The sequence below is a fragment of the Numida meleagris genome, chromosome 3 (genome assembly GCF_002078875.1).
Source record: "Numida meleagris isolate 19003 breed g44 Domestic line chromosome 3, NumMel1.0, whole genome shotgun sequence".
NCBI lineage: Eukaryota > Metazoa > Chordata > Aves > Galliformes > Numididae > Numida > Numida meleagris.
Window position 1 is genome coordinate 78,073,540 of NC_034411.1, and position 23,016 is coordinate 78,096,555.

At 35.5% G+C, this 23,016-nt stretch overlaps 1 protein-coding gene across 5 annotated transcripts in view; it reads right to left on the reverse strand.

Annotated features, from left to right (window-relative positions):
- The window catches only part of DOPEY1 (dopey family member 1), a 64,805-nt gene that overhangs the window by 29,793 nt on the left and 11,996 nt on the right, over positions 1–23,016 (reverse strand). For all 5 annotated transcript variants that reach the window (XR_002436824.1, XM_021391603.1, XM_021391604.1 and 2 more), the window contains exons 2-15: positions 22,523–22,713; positions 21,154–21,335; positions 19,288–19,458; positions 17,589–17,778; positions 16,968–17,066; positions 15,866–15,965; positions 13,209–13,318; positions 11,034–11,142; positions 9,302–9,422; positions 8,558–8,677; positions 5,986–6,100; positions 4,938–5,171; positions 1,399–2,023; positions 302–576 (exon numbers count right to left, since the gene is read on the reverse strand). Coding sequence is in view for 4 of the 5 variants with exons in the window: in XM_021391603.1 (XP_021247278.1) it covers positions 302–576; positions 1,399–2,023; positions 4,938–5,171; positions 5,986–6,100; positions 8,558–8,677; positions 9,302–9,422; positions 11,034–11,142; positions 13,209–13,318; positions 15,866–15,965; positions 16,968–17,066; positions 17,589–17,778; positions 19,288–19,458; positions 21,154–21,335; positions 22,523–22,660 (2,589 nt within the window). In the remaining variant the exon portion in view is untranslated. The remainder of the gene's footprint in view (positions 1–301; positions 577–1,398; positions 2,024–4,937; positions 5,172–5,985; positions 6,101–8,557; positions 8,678–9,301; positions 9,423–11,033; positions 11,143–13,208; positions 13,319–15,865; positions 15,966–16,967; positions 17,067–17,588; positions 17,779–19,287; positions 19,459–21,153; positions 21,336–22,522; positions 22,714–23,016) is intronic.

The following is a 23,016-nucleotide window of genomic DNA, read 5'->3' on the forward strand; positions in this document are numbered from 1 at the left end:
ATACCTATCTCCATTTCATACCTTTGCTAGTTAACGATTATACTCAACCAGTTCTTATTTAGATTTTCAAAATATAGATTCAAACAAGTGTTTTCACCCAAGTAGCCAGTAAAACAATCACAGTAGGAAAAATTACTATATATTTTCATTTAGAAGTCAACATGAATTACAACTGTTATCAGAACATTCAGTAAGGAAATGTTCTTTATCAAACCAAGAATGATTAAGTGGCAAAAACTGTCAGTCCTCATCAGTCAAGAAAAGAGTATAGAGAAAACATCAGTGAGCTACCGCACTGTACCTTAAAGAAGTCTGTCTTTTCAGCCATGTATCTCAGATTGCCTTGTGTAAGAGGAGGTCTGATGACCACAGCTACTCTTCCCTGGTTAGGACTAAGAGGCTGAGCTGTTTCCACACTGTTCAGATTTTCTCCAGTGACAAGTGCAACAGATTGAGTCAATCCAACCAAGTCCATCACAAGGGAAATAGTTACACCTTGAACACTGAAATCACTTGCTTGCTTGCAAGCATTCATTAAAGTCTGAAGCCACAGCGGGGGCTGTACTTGTTCACAGTCTGAAATAAAAATCAGAGATGTATTTTCATTTAACAATTTTGCTATCAATTTTTCCTTCTATATTTCATAGCCATACATACATTTGTCCTTTATCTTTCATTTTTCAACCTTGTCACCAAATATGTTTGGTAAAGTGCACACAGGAGAAATACTTTTTGATGTACCTGTCTGGAAAATTATCTAATCAAGAATGTAATATTGTAACACTTCAAATATTCAGTAACTGAAAACCAGAAAATTTGAACAAGGAAGGGAAAAATACATTGTGTAGAATTACATTCACACAATTTCATATTTTAGGCAAAACAGTACTTCTAGCAGATTGCATCTCTCTTTATTCACTGCCCATCTTCAGGACATTCTTAACCAGAAAATCAAGTTTTAATACTCCATCTTATAATCCAGAATAATTTGCACACAAACATGAGTTGGTTTGCACTTACAGTTCACACATACACAAACACACATCCACACCAAGTCTTTTCTGACAAAAAAAAAGATTGAAAAGGACTTACTGGAAACATTAAAAACTTATGTAAAAGCATCTGCAAAAACTGATGCTTTCAGTGTCAGAAAATTGATCCTACTAGATCAGACTCTACTTTCACTGTTGCTTTCTCCTTCAGACTGTTCCCTCATTTAATACAACACACTGTCCTAATAATCTAAGAGTCTTTCTCTGAAGTCAGCTTCTACATATACAGTTCACAGTCAACTCAAGTGAATAACGCACCCTTTTACCTCAGGGATACCAAACTAATTTTTCTTAAAAATGTTTTGAAAGCAAGTATTTTAGAAATGAAGAACAGAGTCCAGCTTACCAACTTCAGGCTTCCCAGGATGTAATTCTGAAGTACGGTTTCCCTCAGCAATGTAAACAGGAAAGCTTGAACATTCAAGATATAGCTGACAAGCAGCAATAAAGGCAGGAAGGTATTCTTTTGGTGAATTCTTCTTGTTCATTTTTTTCATCTTAACATCTCCTTGTGATTCTCTGTCCCATTTTGTGGTCTGTCCTTGCTCTCTAGCAGGGTCGACCGGAAGCTCTGACCCTAAAGGCTGAGACAAGGAATTGCTCTGAATGATATACAGGTTGATAAATCTGGTTAGAAACTGTTGGACATACTCCAGGCAACACTGCATTGCAGTCTTCTGTATCGTTTTCCCACTTCGAGTTGCTGTTCCCTGTGTTACTATGGAAGGAGGCTGTACAACGGTTTCCTCAGATCCCACAGTTGATGCTGTCTCAGTCTCTGAGGATGTACTACCAATAATAGGAATGCCAGGTGCACCGTGACCTTCATTTACTGCTCTGTCAATGTCATCAGTAGTATCTGCCTGGTATTGTACAAACTCTGTGAATCCACTTTCTGATGATCGACTGCTTGGAGGATTTTCACCATCTTCAAACACATCATTAGGATTCTCAAGTGAAACTGATGGTACCTAATTGAGATAGAAGTGTAATAATTGTTTAAAATGGGTTATTTATCAGTAATATTATCTACTTCTCAACTTGAAAGGCACAACTGTATCCCCCAGTTTAAAATCTATTCAATAAATACACTTTCTGCAAAATAACATATGATGTTTTGCTTTTATGAGCTCTTTCAGTAAGCTTGGCAGACCAAACAATATAAACCAATTTGAAAAGCACTGTTTATCAATCAAAATACTTTTTAAGAATAGAAGAAAACTTTGACAGAAATAATATTAAAAGAACTCTGAAATGCATATGCACAGTTACTATTAATTTATCATGTGTCATAAACCAAAATATTCATGCATAGAAGAAACACTCTCAATTCTAGCCAGAAGCAGAAGATCGAATGATGTCGGCTATGGTCATTTGAGCTAGTAAGATTCTTGTAATACTTTAGATTTCAGCTTATTCTTCTACAAAAAGGAAAGATATCTTAAGACTACAGCAGTTTTCTGATCAGAGTAAAGAATGACAGCAAGCAAAGGAGGTAAAACAACAACAAAAAAAGATATCAGGAAATAAGAATGGGAAGACGTAAGAGTAGAAATGTATACACTTTGATGACACTTTTGAAGATCTCACTGTACAAGCAAATAATTATGTTAGACATTTCATCACTGAAATCGACAAGTAGTTTATATACACACTAGTGATACAAGAACAACAACTATTAAGTTTCTTATCATTGGGAAGGCAGGATCAATCAATATCATGCAACATCACAACCATATATTGTCAAAATTGGAAAAAAAAAAAAAAAAAGAGGTGAGCTCTGTAGCCATAAATGAAGAATAAAATCTTTCATAATCTAAAAAACATTCTTCACACTTCTACAGTTATACCAATAAATTCACTTCGCATTAGAAATTGTCTAATAAATTTGGATGGAATCTTAATTCTTAAATGGTATAACTTTAATGAGCTTCTTTCCTTTTCTACACCTACACTGAGGTCTGGAAGCTGAGGATCTCTCTCAAGTAACAGGTTATAATTACAGAAAAAAACCTTTCATTTAAGAACTATATTTTCTTTCTAATCGGAATTGGTTAATAACCTCCAGGAAATCAGAAGGGCTGCTCCAGATACAACAGTCCTTCATGATGCACTATGCTTCTCAATTCTGTATCAGTTCAGAACATGTGCATAACTAATGAATGAACTAAAAACAATCCCACAATGGCTTTTCTGTGCTGCTCTAGCCCCCTATAGCCTTGTTGGGAACTGTTATCACAGCCTCTATTTGCTGGTGAGCATGAGGTGAATAGAGATGCAGTTTAAACAGAAATGAATACATTAAAAGGACTAAATGCAGGTAATGAGCATGCCTACAGGCTTCTCGTTGAGCTCTTCTACCACAGACAACAGATGCTGGCTGAGATCTAACATGCCCAGAAGTCCTGTCTTGCTGTCTGTTATCTTAACAAGTGAAAGTCTTAAATACAGAGTTTGAGCATAACCTAAAAATCCAAACAAGTAAAAACAACATAGACATCATTATATATAGCGCATTACAACTTGCTTTATCAGAGATTGAGTAAGAATCAAAAAGAAAATTTGTTTGAGATGGCTTTTGCTGTCTCCCATGTTAATACATATTAAAAAGCTTGGAAAGATGTAATAAGTGACACTATCTTTGAATTATAGCGTACAAGAGACTAGAAATATGGAAATTAATTTCATTGTCTCTTTCAGCAAAAGCCATGATCACACATCAGACAGTTATAATTGGAAGAAAAAAGCCTGCGAACGTTCAAGTGACAACCCAATCAAAACAGACTTTTATTACAAAGAAAATCACTGCAAGCTGGATCTAAATTGGCTAGAAAGGATAAGGATAGGATCCTGCGTAAAGGATAAAGGAGTCCTAACGGACAAGCTGAACACGAGTCAGAAGATCCTTTTGGTGAAGTCCACGTTCTGGACTGTATTAGCAGAAGTGTAGCCAGCATGTCGAGGGAGGAGATTATTCCCTTCCATACAGCTGTTTTAAGGCCACATCTAGAATACTGTGCTCAAGTTTGCGTACAGGACAGAGTGATCTCTAATATACAGAAATCCCTATCCTCATTAGGATAATCAAACAGCACAAACAAACTGTACAGAGAAGTCATGGAATCTTCATTTTTGGAGATACTCCAAACCAAGCTAGATATGATCCTGAGCAACATGACGTAGCTTTAAAGTAGAATCTAACTTCAAAATCATTCCTGCTTTGAGCAGTGAGCTCCAACTATCACTTGCAATCTCAGTCACTGCATGATGGTCCTCGCATTTCTTCAGCTGGACCCATCAGAGAGGAAGGTTTTCAAGGCATGCCACCTAACATACCTTAAAGTGCTCTGGTTGCATGGAACATGTTAAACAAAAATGCTGGAAGAGAAATAATTGCTGGTTGATTTGTATCTTCTATTTCTTTATTAAATGATTCTAAGAACTTGACAGTAAAACAACTGATAAGTATTAATCTGATGCACATAAACTGAGTGAGAGGAGAATTAACATGTGCCAGATAGATAAGCACAGTGGAGAATTCTTTCAAATCCAGTTATTCTACAAGATCAGACTTCTGAAGTGCATTACAACTTCAAACAGCAGTTTTAGTTTTTTTACTCTGAAACACTTCCAAATTATAAAATTATATACATGTAATACTAAATCTAGGTAAGAACCCTTAAGAATCATGACTTTTTACCACAATTATGTAATTTATTTTGATGATCCAAGTTTTATATACATTCCTGTATATTAAGCTAAATCTAATGAAAACTAGGTAGTCCAACGCTGACTTAGAAAACCCACTTTTAATTAAAGGAAAAGAGGCAAACACAAAAAAGCACCATTTTTTCACCCCAGACACTGAACTATATAATCACTTACCTTTTTATTTTCCCATTCTTTGATGGAGCTGCTGTGTCCGCTAGGAAGCTGCAGTGTACCATCTACACCTGCAGACAGCAGTGGAGGTTGAACCTTACTAAGGATCTTCGAGCAGAGTCTGAGAGAATCAGTAAGCTCAGACAAGTGCAAAGTCTGAAGATGGCTCGTCAATGCAGAAATCATTCTGAGCAGCAGCTGAGGCAAGTGTTCTGTCTGTATTTCAATGTAAGTCTCCTGAAAAATAAGCAGTACATCTCAGGTGTTGTAGCACAAATTCTGCCTTAAAATTATTTGCTATAATCAGATGGCAAGTAACATTGTTCACTGTGTTCTAAATATATTGAAATATTGAAAATAAAAAAAAGGAAAATGAAAATCTTAACATCTGAGAATAAGAACTACATACTTACAAAAAATTTAGAAAATTAACTTCGCAAGTGGGTAACCAACAAATACATTTACTTTTTTCAGAATTGTACATCACATTCACTACAGGCATAGTATTACTCTTTAGTCTTATAACATTATAATAATATAATATAATAATATAATAACCTTAACATACAAATTTAAGAACAAAAAATTTAAGAACAAAAAATGAAAACCAAAACAAAATTGTAATAAGTAAATGGAAAACAGGCTGATTGCCATACCTGACACAGCACTCTCATGCTTCTAGTAGGCTTTGAAATGAGAAAGCAAAGAATTGAGGAAAGACAGTATAGAAAGCAAAACAGTTTCAACAGTCATTGCTACATTAAGCAATGCCAACAGAAGAAGATACATTATCATGACATTTAAAGGAGTCTTAAAAGAAAGTTGCATATCTAAACCGACAAAGTTACAGAAGACTATACTCGTAATTAATACAGTGTCATTTTGAGAAAAGAAATAGAGGATGAACAACAAAAAAGTTTCAGGTATAAGAATCATAACTTCTTTTAAAGATGCCCAACAATTCAATAAATTTAACAAAGCTGACATGCTATTTCTGTAGACTTTAAACATACAGTATTCCAGTTTTAGCAACAAATAAAGCAGTTCTTACCAAGGAAACTATATCCAATAAAAAATCCACTAACAAGCAGAAATTTGTCAGGGGCAACTCAGATTGTTCAGTACCACCTGAAGGTCCAGTTTGAAGTCTGGCATGTAATGTCCTCCTGCAAAATTCAAACAAAGTTTAAACAGCATTCTTTTTCCCCTTATATTGACCACAATGCAAAGCTGTGTACATGAAGGACAAATCCTTAGCAGAAAAAGGAGACTCCTTATTTGTTTGTAAGTACTTCACTTGACTCGACTGTGGCTTCTACTGAAAGCACGCAACCATCCTCTTGCTGTAGAAGGGTCTTTATTCATAAAATAAAATACAAGCTAAACAAAATTGCATTTGTACATCACCACTTACAGCAATATTTTATGCTATAAAAATGGTCATCAGTAATAGAATTAAAGGAATGGGGCTACTGAAACAGTCATTTTGAAGAGATCTAAACCCAAGGCATTAAATATTCATGATAAAGATAACCAAGAATAAAATAGAAGGCCCATGAAGCATCAAAGCTGTGCAAGACAAAAACAAAACAAGCTCTTCTGAATGTTCACTCCACCATCAAACACCTGCATTGCTTTACTATCAAGAAGATGAGTTTTATAATTTAGACAGAACAAAACCCTCCTCTGAAAGCATGTTGCAATCTCAAGGTATTATAAACAAAGGATATGAACAAAGGAATTTGTTTGTCCAATTCATTCATGAGGCTGGTGGTGAGGGGAGTGAAGGAAGCATCACGCTTTCAGTAAGAGTTAAATATGCTAATCCTCTTTCTCAGTTTTAAAAGAGCTCATGAACACATATATCCCCAGGACTGAAAAAAATTATTTGAAATAGAAGCACTGTAGAAAACATACATATTCCCAGGACTGAAAAAATTGTTTATTTGAAATAGGAGCAATGTAGAAAACAAGTCTAAAACACTGACAGTAAGTAATTATCAAAAGATTACAAAAAGATTCAAAAAAACTCATAACAAAAACCATAAACAGCATTTTCTCAATAACTGATGCTTAACAATTAGTACTTAACCCATACTTTCATCAGGTTACTGTCTCTCACTCTCTAAAACCAGACAATTTTGTTCCTAAAACTAGTGGCATGTTTTATAGTTCAGTGAAATGGTCCTTCTGTGTAAATCATAACATGAATTCTTGCTCATATTCTGTTCTGCTCCTCAAAGCTCTATTTCATGAATTACATGCAGAAGTAATACACACAAAAGATTAACCGAATTTAACTGAGCTCCTTACCAAAAATACCTTTTAGAGAAAGCTCACTTGCAGTGAGCAACACTTAAATGGGACAAAATAACAGAGATCATTAAAAAAACTAAGACAAATTCAGAAGTATATCTGAATCAGTTTAAAAGCAGTAACTGTCACTTAGCCATCAGACCTGATAAGATAAAGGTAACTTAAAAAAAAAAGTCATAGTTTAACATAACTGTTTACACTTTAAAATGATACACTATTAAGTCAAACAGGAAGATAAGTTCTACATGAGCTACAGTTCCTCAGATTCCAGAACTAAATTTGTTGCTACCTGGCATCCATGCTGCATAGTAACATCTACTTATTCATAAACAAGTTTTCACCTCCTTCTTAGTTGGTGATAGAATGCTTTCTTTAACAATTCAGTCCAGTAGAACAAAAGTAAGTCTCAGAAATAGCATCTGAAATGGAGTTCACCTAGTTTAAACCCTCACACTAAGCAGGATTCCTAACTGTAGGATGTTAAGTCCAGCAAAAGTTTTGTTTAGCACTCAGGGAAGCTGCAGTGCTTCCAAGCACAGACTCACCAGTGCAGAGCAGAGGGACAATCACTTCCCTAGCCCTGCTGACCACACAATTCCTGATGCAGGCCTGGATACCGTTGGCTTTCTTGGCCACATGGGCACACTGCTGGCTCACATTCACCAGCTGTCAATCAGCACCTCTAGGTCCTCTTCTGCCGGGCAACTTTCCAGCCACTCTTCCCCAAGCCCATAGTGCTGCAAATAGTTGTTGTGACCCAAGTGTAGGACCCAGCACTGAGCCTTGGTCAATGTTCTGTGATTGGATTCAGCTCATCGATCCAGCCTAACCAAATTCCTCTGCAAGAATTCCTATTCTCAAGATAGACCAAGAGTCCAGCTCTCCATCTAGATCTGATAAAAATGTTAAACAAAACTATTCCCAGCACTAAGCCCTGGGGAATGCCACTAGACAGTAGCAACTGAATCTAACTTCATTCACCAGGACTCTTTGAGCCCGGTCAGTGAGGCAGTTCTTCACCTAAACTGTACACCTACCCAAGCAATGAGCAGCCAGCTTCTCATGAATACTGTGAAAAACAGTGTCAAACGCTTTACTAAAATTCAGATAAACAACATTCACAGTCTTTCTCTCATCTATTAAGTGGGTCACCTTGTCACAGAAGATAATCAGGTTAGACTTACAGCCTAGATGATCACATTCACACTAGGTTAAATTCTATGAAGAAAACAAAAAGAAAAGAAAAGACTATAAAACAAAAGATAATTTCAATTTTACATATACAGAGAGGAAGTATAATGACCTACCTACAACACTCTTCAAACCAACGAGCAATGTAATCCCACATATAATAAGGCTCAAAGGAATTAAATAGAAGATTGGCAGTTTTGATCAGTTCTGCTGTTTTCTTGTTTTCCCTCAGTTTGCTGAAAGAAAATAAAAGGGACATTTTATATTTTTATACTTCATTTCTGAGTTACTTCACCACATACCACGTTTATCCACCAACAGTTGATACTGATGAATCACTTCCTCCCCCAGCGCCAACCCTACTACAGCTGCCTTAGGGTTTGGTATTCCAGCAGGCTCTTACACCCATATCTCTGCATGGTTGCCAGCCTTCCTGTCCGTTTTCTTATTATCACTCCTATAGTTGTTCCCTCCTCACCTTGAGTTTTTCTCTTCTGCATTTTAAGCCACTCAGTTGAAATCTCAAAATACTATTTGTACTCCTCTCTATCTTCAATTTTATTCTATGAGAAAGCCCAGCAAAATACTGAATTTCAGCTGCATCAAGCAAGCATTTTTGTCATGAAAAAAAAAGAGTAAATTTCATTTTAAATATTGGGAAAAAAGGGAGAATAAAAGCTACATCCCTGCAGACCTTAACACAGAACACAGAAGTTGCAATTGCTATCAATGGAACCCATATCAGGAAGAAAACAAGGTCACAGTTTCACAGGCTTTGCAGTCATGGCCTAGATACAGCATGCTTTCAGACACAAAGACTTTTTTTTTTAAATACAAAATACATTCCACTTATCATTCACCTGCTTAGCTGTGTGTGATCTTTGTTGAAAGAAGGCTCTGCCTGAAGCTCCAGTTCTGTTTTGCACTGTGTATATAACGTTCGAAATACTTCAATCAACACATCCTCTAGGATGGCAGGGCCTAAAGAGAAATACCAGCAGTGACAGTCTTTTAAGTTATACCACCACAGCAATCCACACGTGAAACTTAACAAATCATTAGCTAGCTGTGGTCATCAAAGCCACAAAATTCCTTTCAATTTCATAAACTATATAAATTTCAGAAGGTTTTTTTTTTTTTTTTTTGCATTCTAGAAATAAACAGGCAATTACAATAACCAGAATTATTATAAATCACAAGAGGAATTTTTTGCCCATATGTATACAATGATGACTCAGATACAAACACATCTAGTTTAAAAGATGAGCACATTAGCACAGCGCATGTTCAAGCAGACTCAGCTTCATGCAAATGCGACTTCATAGATTACTAATCAAAGATAGCTTTTAAACAACTATTTTGGAATACCTACTCAGAAGCTAGCTCATGCAGTTATCGTACAACAAATTTACTCAAACATTTAAAAGCAAATAATGCAAGATAAAAATATTTTTAACATCTTCCTTTTAAATCAAGGCATATTTTCTTTAATTCCAGATAGAAACTATACTTTTTTTTTTGTTTTTTTTTTAATTGTTGTTTTTTTAAATATTGCCACCTTTAAATCTGAGCTAAATTCTGAATCTGAAGGGAATAATAACAATTAACAAACAATCAAAAAAAAAAAAACCTCCTTGGAGATTAGTTGATTAGTTCAAAAAGTGATCCTGCTTGAAATATTTGCTTTCTGGACATGTTGTTTAGCCTCATTTAACTGCCTTCAGTAACAGTACAATCACTAAGTCAGGCTGAAATCTTACTAGCTTCTTCTGTCTCATTCTGAAAGAATTCCCAGAGCTTCACTTACCTTATGAAAACTTCATGTGCACATTGCCTCTGAAAATATAAACTGACCCCAGAAATCACAAATTATCAGGAAGACAACAAATTCTTGTCAGATATTTTGTTCTTCGTAGTCTGTCTTAATCACTTCTTTCTCAAGTTGTACTCTCACAATTGATGCATTGTTAAGCTTTTATTACACAGCCCTCAAGTCTTAGGGCAGACACAGAAAATTCTGATAATTTTCAGTCACCTCTAAAACTGCTGTTAAGGCTTAATTGTTGTCAGTTCTTTCATCTTGCCTACCTCCATTCTCAGTCCTTAGCACTTAAAACAGTGGAAAGAAAAATAAAATAAATAAAAATCACATAATTCTTGCTTCCTTACAGATAATAATTTTGACAAAGTGTTTTGTTGCTAATATCTCTGATCTCTATGTGTACGTTAGCAGAACGAGCACATTATTTCCAGAAGCAACACCTGAGACTTAAAACGGTAAAGTCACTCTTTGAATAGAGAAATGAGAAAGATCCTATTTGCATTTCTTTCAACATGCATTTATTTCTGCCTATGACTTTAGCTTCCTGTTCCCTGTAGTGAATATAGAAGAAATTGCATTCAGAGGAAGGTAAATCTAACAACCACATTGAATTATTAGCTTGTGAGATCTGGAAATCCAGCTAACCAGCTGATACTAACACCGTCATTAAGAACACAGCTTCGTTTTAATTTGACCAACGGAAGAAAAAAACAGCTATGCAAAGTCATGCAAAACAAAATATAGACAAGAAGTAGCAAAAAGAAAATTACCTAGTTCAGGCTTATCCAGCAAACTGATAAGAATTCGAAAAGGCTTTAAGTCTTGCATTAACGTGCTTTCTTCTCCGTGTCCATTAACTTGTAATATTCCAGTCATGGCCTACAAAGAACAACAGCGTAGCAGAAAAAAGAAAAATCAAACCAGAAACCAGTTTTTGAAAGAAATTAGCAGGGCTGCATGTAAATGGAAAATTCTCAGTACTGGAAACCATTATCTCCCTGCAGCTCATTGTCTCCAAGCTTACATACTCGCTCAGCTTTGCCTACGAAATAAAATTCTCATTTACAGAAATATTAACAAGTATATACTAAAAGTCAAAAGAAAATAAAGAATGCTCAGTAACATATTCTAAATAGGTAACATCTCACAGTTTCTTGAAAATAAAAAAAGACAACAAGAAAAGTAATGAAGAAATTGGTTGAAAATGTAAGGCAGGCAGATGTACAATTTAAGGAATAAATAAAAAATAATCTGTCCATCTAGCATACACACATCTATGTTGCACATACTTTCTTGACTAAGTTGAAGAGACAGCAATGACAACTTGAAAACAAACAGAAAAACTGAGTTTCTACACTGAAGCAGTTTAGGACACAAGCTGTAGAATTAAAAATAGCCCAATTAAACTGCTCTAGATTCAGTTCAGTTTTCTCTGTTGCTCTGAGTGGAAATTAATTCATTTCTTTTACAGCTTCTGAAGAAGAGAAAGAAGGGAGAGAGGAAATGAGGCAGGAAAACAGATTCAGTTTTTATCTCTGCTATAAATCAGGTGGTATCAGTCAGTATTTTGAAAGAAACAAGTCTTCTGTACTGCAATGTGCCTTTGGAAGGTCAGAATTCTTATTAAATTGTCTCAATGAATAAGATGGGAGGAATAAAAGAATACAAAGTCTGATAGAGAAGGCGGCAAAAAGGAATAATATTTCTGAAGTCTTCTGAAAGACAGAAGACGGTTTTTACAAGGCATATGTAATTCATACTATGTTTTCCAAACAATTGCTTTTAATGCCACGAAAACATTTTAAAGAAAAAAAATGAGAATAATCTTCACTGTCAAAAATTGTCACTCCCCATTCCAGCGTAGCAGTAGGGCCTGCTTGAAGATCTACATCAACTCTACACTGCTTTTTGTCTTTTCAGACAGAGAAGCTTTAATGACACAAAGACGCACAGATGGACAGATTTAGAAGGACGATCAGTGCCTAAGGGATGCTAAAAGCTCACCAGATTTTGTACAGTAAGTAAACTGAAAAATTTCTGAATTATCTGCCATGGGAGGTGGAAGGGTGACAGGAGAAGGGTGAGAGAAGGCCAGCAACATCCTTGCTTCACTGGAATTTAGGTCACTTTCTCAACAGTAAAACGGCAGATCTCATTAACTCCATTTTAAACTGGAAGTGCTAACTCTGCTGAATGTCATCTTTAAGTTGTTAAGAGCTAAATATGTTTTTGTCAGCAAATATAGAAATCCTCACTATAATTCCTATACATAGTACTGTAACTCTTACTACCAGAAAAATTCTGACCTTATCAATTTGCCTCAGTAAGAAAATACCTACCTGAGTTCAAGATCAGACACAGCATCTTGAAAGACATCTGTATCCTTCAGTTATTGTGAGAGAATGATCACCAGTCCTCGAGACCAGGTAATCTCAGCACATTTAGCAAGGCTTTAAGGATCAAACAGCATGACAGTCAACTTGCTCAACTATTCCTAACTATCAATGGACAGACAAAAAAGACCTTCCCCCTGCCTAGAGGGGAAGAAGATCCTTTATGCCTAGGTCTTCTGAGTAATGTCTATCTAATCAAAGTTTTATGATTTGCAAAGCAGAGGAATTTTCTGAATCTATGTTAGTAAAAATAACTCCCCAGTTCTGTTTTGTCATAGAACGGGCTTCAGTGTGCTAAGCTTATAATCAAACACCTTCCATGTATGCTGCATTCATGGAAGAATAGGACAGGCAAGAATCTAATATTTGTCCCAATCATATTGTCAATGACATTATCTCATATAAACTATGTTTTTCAATGAGAAGGTTTCAGAAGAGCAGTACATAATACCAAAATAAGACAGAAATTGAAATGTCAAGTCAGAAGACAAAGATAGTAACTTTGATCAGTATCTATTTATATGTGCCACAATAAAAATACTGTATGCTTACCTGGACTAACATTTCCTTAGAGAAGGTGTTGAAATAATAAGTGGCGTGCTCCTCAGGATTGCTGTGCCTTGTACTTCTGGGTCCTACAAGGCCACCATTGTTATCAAAACCTTCAAGCAAACAGAAGACAAGGCAAATAAATATTTGTCTCTTAATATAATATTCTGTCAATTTCTTTAAAATATAAATCAACACACTAGCACTGATAACTTACCAAGATGATGTCCAAGTAATGTTGGCAAGAGAGAGATGATTTAAAAGAGTTTAATACAGGAAACTAATTGATACTTCCATACAAGCAGTTTGCACACAAATTACAGAAATTAACTTCACACAACACCACTAATCAAATTACTTATCACACAAAATAAGTGTTCAAAGACTGCATGGTTCTAAGATCACACTCTAGGACTATGTCTCATAAGAATATATCAATATCAATAATAAGAGAATACGACACAAAAATCAACTTTGTTATCCAAAATTTAAGACAAGATAAACTTTTGCTTTGTAAAGGTTTCTAACTTTTCTTTTACCAGTTTTTTTTTTTTTTTTAGAAAGGCCCAGGGGAGAAAAAAAGTTGGTCAGAATATCACTCCATTCCACAGTTTTTGTTCAGAATTGACAAAAGAAAAGAAAAGGAAGGAAAGTCTAAGAAGATTAATTCCATTTAGCAGCAACTTAAAACAACCACTGTTATCAATGGTTAAGCTAGCCTGGATTCAAAGAGATGAAATCTCATATTTATGTCTAGAAAATTATCAAAAGACCACTTCCAGCTACAAAACAATGAGAAGGACTAGCCAACACCAGAATTAAAAAATCTCATGCAGAATATAAGACTTCAGAGAGTCCTCAAATACAACTGATTCCCTTACAGACACATTAAAAGCAGGAAATTATGTAAAGAAAACAAAGTCATCCAATCCCCAAATATATACCAAATGTAGGCACTAGCTATTAATAAAACAGGACCAGAAAAAGTAACTACAAAACTGTTTTCTGAAGTTTCAGTATCTTTCTGTGGAGATAGCTGTACAAGCTTACACAACTGAAAATAACATTGTGATTTTAAAAAAGCATGTAATATCTTCTTCAATGACAGTAGAAGATGCATCTAATCCCCCAAACTTAGCTGAAATGTTAGTACAGAGCTTAATTTGGGAATTATTTTTCTCTAAATTGTATAACGTGGGTATCTGAATGCATGACTGTGCATTTCATTGTCATTCTTTAAAAGATGAACAATTTGAAAGTCAGAGACCTCAAGGGTTATTAAGGCATGAAAAGATTTTAGCTGAAGTTGGTATACCTAGTCATATAATGGATTATATCCATCTGGCAATAAGTTATATGAGCTTAAGGTGCAGTATTAAAAGTAAACAATCTATTTAGTTCTATAAACAGCAGAACTAAAGAAATCCCAATTTTTTTTTCCCATATTAACCCTTTGAATCCCCACAACTTCTTCAGCAACAAAACTAATTTCCTTATGCAAAATCGTTTTGCTGACCTCATCCCTCCCTTAGCACCTTCAGTTGTCTCTTTCATGTTCTCTGACTAGTTCTCCTAATCATCCACAAGCTACCCAGCTTTGATGTCATATCTACCAGCTGGGAAAGATACAACAGTTGCTGGGAAGGGTCCTGGGTAGCCTGAGAAGCTCATATGTATTGGCAGGTGAGCTGGACAGCTAACCAAAAAAGGTAAAAGCAGAACATGAAACAGCCTTCCCTCTAGTTTCCCTCCACTCAGTCTCCAGTTTCTATGACACTTTAAGGAACTTACACGTCAGAGACACTGACTTCTAGATTAAAGAGCTCTGACAGTGATCATAAGGTATAACAGGCCAGCTGCATGCAACCACAGATTTCATTTTCTCAAAATAATAAGGCTGAATAAAAGTAATTTATTTATTTATTTGAAGTTTTCTAAATATTCTCAAAGTAGTTGCTGAAGTCTTCTAAATAGCTATTCTTCTCTATCACTCTTTTGTGACAATAAACTGGTTTCATACAAAAGAATGAACATGTATTACATTACTAATCTATCATTTGATAGAAGTAAAAACATGTGTCTTTTCATCAATCCATTTTCACTCCCAAAAAGGGGTTGAAGTTCTGTTTTAGTTCCATGAAGGACAATAAAAGTGACTGGTGATTTGTTAATTCATCCACAGAAATATTTAATGAAGCCAAAATTTAAGGTTTGCATATCCAATCCTCCATCAATATAGTATCAACATATTTTGACATTGTTTTATTTTCATCCCTTCTTTCCTACTATGCTCCACTGTCTGACGCTGTAATGCCTGTTATCTGTTTTTCCACTGTAAGATTTCTGGGAAACAAAACTTGTCTTTCAGTGTCCATTTGTGCAGGCCTACTACACCAGGCATTCTTTCTGAACGCGGCCCATAACAATTGCTGCAGCAAAACGCACAAATAATTTATGTAGCAGAAAGTAGTTCCAGAATGACATTATTCATTGGTTATGCCCATGGAGAAGGACAGTGCTTTCCTTCCTAACAACACAAAAGATATTTCCCTTTTCCTATAATCTTTTTCTCCATAATACAAAACGCGGCCAATGGACACATGATCTTTCTTCAACTTCCAGTCAGAAATAAAGCAAATTACCTAAAAAAACAAACCTACCCAGAAGCCATGCATAAAGCCTTCGGTTGAGCGACATATCCCTGCGCAGTACTACATGAAGAGCTGCTGACAAAATTCTGATCATGTCTGGACGCGTTGCCTGAAGAAGTTAGAAGCATGACACCATTTAATTAAGAAAAGTAACACTTTTTCTAAGCTGGCAGCTTAGCATACATAAAAACAGTTAATTTAATGTTCCAGAATACAGTTATTATTTGAGCAGACTCTTACTAACAGTGGGCACCCTTTATGAACAGGGAGAATACTTGACTTCATTAACAACTCATTTTATTTAACTAAATAAAATATCCTGTAAAAAAGCCTTGGAAGTAAATTACACTAACATCCATTTAAAAAAATTAAAAGGAAGTTATTTGAAATTCTTTCCTCTGTTTGTTATTGTTTTGAAGATTGTATGTCCTAATATTAAAAATAAAAATAAGCATCCCAGTACCTAAACAGAGACACTCAACATGACACTTCATGTAGCAACTGATAAATGTGAACAAAAACTTCCACAAGGCAAGAATACAGTTCTTACAGCAAAGTGAAAAAATTCCATAATTTCCAAGAAAGTGAGAATCAACTTTGTGTCCATATATTAAAAAATAATAATAACTTAAAGAAATTTAAAAAGAGACTTTATAGCTTCTAGTTCTTCCACTACTCCAGCTCTACTGGACTGACAACTCACTCACTCAAAATCAATAATCAAATCATCTATAATTGTCTGATATTCTGAAGCACTTATGCTAAGAGAATCAACTTTCACTGTTTTTCAACACTGAGAACTGGAAACAGAACATGAACAGGTAACTTGTTTGCAGATCAAATCAGGGCAAATTAAAAGCTCCTGATCAGACACAACACTTCACATTGTGTTTGTAGACACATAAGTTAAAAGGTAACGCATGAAGTTAGAAAGAACAAGGGCCAAGATCATGACATGAGAATAACGAAACCTGTCAGAGCAACTCTTACACATGACTCTATTCAATCATGGAGAAAATCATTAATAAATACTTCTAAGTACTGCTAATAATTAAGAAGTAGAGTACATTCAGGAGTCTGCTAATTAGTATCTCTTAAATTAATAGCCTACCTGGCTCATGTGGAAAGGAAAACAAAAAAGGATAAGGTCCAGTGTGCTCCGTTGTACTAAAACACTGGTATCTTGCACTGATGTGCTTACTGCTTCCACCTGAAGTAACAGTGTTGTGGTAAGTTGATGCAACTGAACACTCACAAAAAAAAAATAGTTGCTTCTAAACACAGTGATATGTATGATATAGTTATTTTAAAATAATTTTGAATAATTAAACAAGATTAAAACAGAAATAGTTATTTTACCACTGAGGAAACACAATCAACAGATTCCTCAAACTATGTAAGTACTAAACTTTTGCTCTATAATATCAGTATATTAAAGGACAAAACAATACTATACATTTTTCAAAAATACAAAAATCAACTATTTTTAACTGATGAGTCATGAATGGAGAGTTTTACACAAAACCTAAGCACTTCTGAAACATTAATTCAGCTTTGCAACATTTATCATACCCCAAAACTTCAGCTTAACTGGAGATATAACAAATAAATGCACATTTTTTAATTTCAAAGATTATATTCAAAGATACAGAAGACATCTAAGCCACCCTGTAAGTATGCGATTACATAACTAAGCCTAACACCAATGTTATTGGTGTCAATAAAACATTACCATTAATTCAATATCGCTGCCAATTATATAGAGCTGATCTTCCATTGAAAGCTTCCTGTTCAAATGGGAGAGAACATAAGTGATTCCAGGCAAGCGAACTGCAGGGCTTGTGAGAAGACTACCCCAGAGAGCACTATAGAACGCTGACTGATCCACAGCTGAGGCAACCTTCTCCAATAGTGTGTTTGTCCTGCAGAATAAAGTCATCAGCTGAATTAGGTCGAGCATCACAGTCCTCGCTGCTATCCTCAATTCTAATAAATAAATAATCAAGTCTTACAGGAAGACTAACATTCTATTTTGAGGGGCTGATCATGTACTGAACCACCAAATACAACCTGGACACAGTGATATAACATAGCAAGCCTGTGAGCCAGCCTGGCTTACAAAATGCTTCTGCTTGCCCACAAGAAGGCCCAACTACTCTTCAGGTTCAAATAGTTTTTCATCTGCTACTTAAAGCCAACTGTTGCTACAGACAGAGCAGGAGAACGCAGCTACTTAAGAAAAAAATTAAGGATACAGCTTTTGTTCTCTCATTACTTGCACTAAACACTTCCTGCAATAACAGAGTATAACAACTGTTTGAGCAAGAGCAATCCTTTGCCCTCATTTCTGCCATCTCGTGTGACAGCACCTCCGCACAACTAGGACAGACCTGGGAGGCAAGCCGAGCGGCCCGTGGGAAGCGATGGAAACTATGTAGCAAGGAAGTCACAGCCTTACCCACTGAAGGAGGTATGCCAACTACACTGTATCTACAGGAAAGAGGTACAGTTAAATTGCTCTTCACAAACAAGTTGCAAAATCCTAGCTTCTGAAGCTCTAAACAACATTCTTGGAAATATTCAGCATATGTAATGTAATAACATTAACAATTCCACCAACTCAAAGACTTAGAGTGCAGCTTCATCCTTTGGTATGTTAAGATTCCAATATATCAGACACTGTGGTCCAGATACCCAGAAAGCCTAAGCCCAGATAAGGTAAGAACTATTACCTCCCAGGCCACACTGTTCAAAATATATTAATAAGTTTTGCAAGGTAAGTGGATCATTGCTATCTGGCTCTTATGTAGGTGATTTAATGATAACTTAGATCTGGTAAAGAATAAATCTTAATGATGGAAGCTTGGTCTGCGCATCTTGAATTCAGTTACGTAGTTTGGACTAAGAGTAACACAGCAAATATAACTTTAGTGGAAACCCACGGAAAAGAAACAAGTAGTATGTTCACACAATCCCAAAATGGCTAATGTTGGAAGGGCCCTGTGTCCATCTGGTCCAACCACTGCCCAAGCAGGGATGCCCAGAAGAGCGCCCAAAGGACCACAACCAGGCAGCTTCTAGAGAGCAACAAGGAGGAGACTCCACAGCCTCTGAGCACTGTGCTCCATCACCTGCACAGTAAAGAAGTGCTTCTTGATTGAAGTGCTTCCTAGTTCCTAACATGCTATGTATCTCCAGAACTGAATTGTAACACTAAGTCTACTTACTGTCAGTACTCTTTCAACATCAGGAACAATTAACAAGTAGTTTATCCTAAGCAATGTTAGGTATCTTACATCATAATGTTGCAATTGATGTGACTGAATGAAATTAAATATCATACATATTTTAAAAAAAAACACAAATATTTAATGAAAAATTGGAAGAAAAAATAATCAGTCATACTGCTTTATTAACATATCTAGTCTTACCTTTCATAATATTCTGACCCCTCCTCTAAACCAGGCAGAATTCCAGTTAACAGTCCTTGCAGACCTGGTTTCAATGTTTTCCCCAAAGGGAGGTAATAAATCTCATATAGACTCAATAACGTTGGCTTGACAGACATAGCAGCATTGGCAAGGAGTGGAAATAGCCCAGAACTGTGGGGGAAAATATATATATGTATTTTTTGGAAGTTGCTCATGTGAGACAATTTATGTTTACAACAAAACAGTTAAAGGATAAAAAAAGAAATAAGCTTTCAAGTTTAACTTGTACCTTTCATGAACTCATTTTTTTTCAAATTTAATCAGCTAAATAAAGGAGAGATTTCTACATACTAAAAGCATTTTGTGCTGCTGCTACCAAATATAACAAATTATTACAGATAACATCAGTAATCAAAGGTGTGTGCATATAAATGCAGTCTTCAAAATCATTGACGACTGAAGTTAAAAGACATAAGACCGTTGTCTCAAGCTCCTTTTTTCCCCCCCCCCCTCTTCAAACTGTTTGTTCACCTTCTCCTCCATGTGTTGTAAAATATACTACAGATCTACTACTAAAAGTCATTTTGGATACGAATTTTGTACATGTTACAGAAAAATGAATATCTTTGTAAATTGCAAAATTGTATTATTTATTTTTGCCTTTATCTAGAGGAAACACTGTCTTATCGTTGTCATTTGATTTGTTTTTCTGCAGAAAATGCCTTTTTGTTCAGTAACTAAAACACTACTCCACAGTCTTTCTTTATAAGGCTACCACTCATCCTTCAAGATGTTTAGACACAGTCATTGCTTACATGAAAAAATACTGGAATCTTTGATAATGGAATAATGTGAATGTCTTAGTCTCCCCCCAGGCATCAGCAACAATGGCTCTTAGTTACATTACACAAGGTAGCATTTTTCTCTGTCCTAGAACTTACTGTTACTGAGATACTGCAGCTACTGAATGAAAGCACAAACAAACAAACAAAACTGAGCTACAAGTTGAAAAAAAAATTAAACAACAACAACCAACATAGAACTGAGATTCCTCCTTCCAAAAAAAGGAAACTATTTATGAGCATATTGCCCATGCAAAACAGAATAAGCGAATTTAAGGTATAGAATTTATTTCCAAGTGTTAACATACACTTCTGCTACCTCATCAGAATTCTGTTTTAATTCTACAGATTCTCAAATTGATGAAATTTCAATCTCTAGGGACAGCTAAAGATTAAAATCCACGTGTGATTCTCTGTGTGTACACATAAGCACACATACATCTATTTCTTGCATATAAATAGCTAACATCCTGCTTTCCATAAGAAAGAATCTGCTGGAGGTTTGGGAATCAGAATATTTTCACAACACTTTCTTTGCAAGGTTATCTTTCACCTTCGTTATCTTCAATCCTAGATACTGACAGCAAGATAAGTTTTGTACTCGCCCAGCGTTCCAACAAAAGAAACAATCTTTCTGTACAGTTGCTTTGATTGCTTGGAAGAGTGAGTTTCTTGTAATAAGCTATACTCAAGTGATAGAAAAAAAAGAAGTAAACACATTGAAATAAATGTTAACACTTCAGTTACTCTATATATTTGCACAGAGTTGTTCATTTTAATGAAGAAATAATGAACTCCAGATTTCTTAGCAAAAGAGAATTTGTTCCTAGGAAAATTTAGGTGACCCATATGTCTTCTGATATAGAGTATTCAGAAGAACAATATTACACAAGCATCAGTAACTTGACCAAAAGAAATTGCTTGATTCTTGCCATATAACAAAGCAATATTGTTAATGTAAAATGCAGAAAACCAAAAGCATTTCAACGATACATTTGGAATAGAGTTGCTTAAACTGCAATACCTGTAGAGGAAAAGATCTTTGGCCAGACGTTTGGGCCCAATGATTTTGAAGATGATTTCATATGTTTCAAGAGCCTTTCGATGAACTCCACCTGGCAAAGCTGGATGAAGGCATTGTGCTAAGCGCTTTCCTATAGTCAGTTTTTTAGGAACTACCTGGTACTTTGCATTGTTCTGTAATACCTGATAAACAAATCAGCGCATTAAGAAAAAACAAAACAATAAGCAAAACATTATATGCACATTTTCCAAATTAGTTCCCAAACATGGCAAGTAAGTCACAATACATAACAAACCAACCTTTTAAGATGTACTTTGGAGCTTTTGCTTTGCAGTACTTTTCACCTGTACGGTACATCTGCTACAACTGGAAATGCTAAGTCATTTAAAACTTCACTTGCAATGGGCTCTGCACTTACCGTTTATTCACTCGATTTTACTAGGCCTTTTCTGCCATAATCATGCTATGGCAGTTCAGGACAAAAATGACAGTCTACATTCATCAAAAGACATTGCCAGTAGCACAAAGAGAATGACTGAAATTATTCCAAAAAAACTCATAACCAAAAGGTTAAAAACTGCCATAAAGTAAGGCAACATACAAGTTTACCACTGTCTAAAACTGCATGAACACTTCAAGACCAGGACACAGATTTATACTTCTGTCTTTATATTTTTCTTTCCAAATATCATAGCTTTCTCTATGAAAGGCAAGGTTTATACAAAGAAACTATCCCACTGACATTGCCAACAATATTGTTGTTCTTGATTTTCCATAGAGTTAAAAGGACAGAATGTAATTGCCTCAGACCTATATTTTTCTGTTCCAAATTGTGCAGAGCTTCACATAGGTAAAAAGCACACGTGTAAAGAGAACTTTATGACCCTGACTGGAGATGCCTAGAAACTCCTCAATGAACTGACCAGAACAAGATCTTACAGAACCTGTTCACATTTGTAAATTGCCATTAAAAAATCGCAGTGATAGTACTGAACATACTATTAGGATGAATCAAAATAGCATTCTCTGATGAACAGATGGTTTGAACCCCATTCTGTAACTCATACATCATATGAAAGTATTTATATTTAAACCGGCTTCTATCTTTCACACTATTTTAAATAAATATAAATGAGATTTAAAGTGTTTATGAAAAAGATGTTGCACTTAGTTCCACCAGAAATGTAGACAACATTCCCTCTTACTTATGATAAGAAACCATTCTACTGTATGATCTAGAAAATCATTTGATTGATTTTACTGTGCACCCTGTCCATACCCAACATATGGTTCAAATTGTGTATTTCCAGTTATGTTGGAACTCCTTGTCAATTCCTGAATTTTTTCCAAAGGCACCTGACAGACATACCTTGTTCAGCTTTCCAAGTGCTGATATTAAATCTGCCCATTCACTGGAATATTCAAAGTTCTTCAGTGCTTTGTCAACTGCTGCTACATAGTTTCTGTACTTGGAATCAGCCAGTAGCTCCAGCTCCTCTGTGTTCATCCTCCCACAGTGTCCCACTAGAAACCAGCTTGTAATTCATGTACAATCATTACCTGTTCAAAATACATACACAAATAAAAACACAGACACATTACTAAAACAATTTCATTCAGAGAACAAGACATTTTCCTCATGAAAAGTATTACAGAAATATCAAACTGAAATCAGGCTACTTACATCAAATCCTACAAAAAAGCATACATGTTGCTCTCAGATGTTTAACACATATCCAGGAGAGTGTATTTATAATCAATCTTCTTAAAAAACAAAAAACATTTGGAAGATTAATGCCTTGCCCCTCCCCCAAAAGCTGCCTATTCTAAATAACACCACAAGGGGATTCTTACTTTATTTTT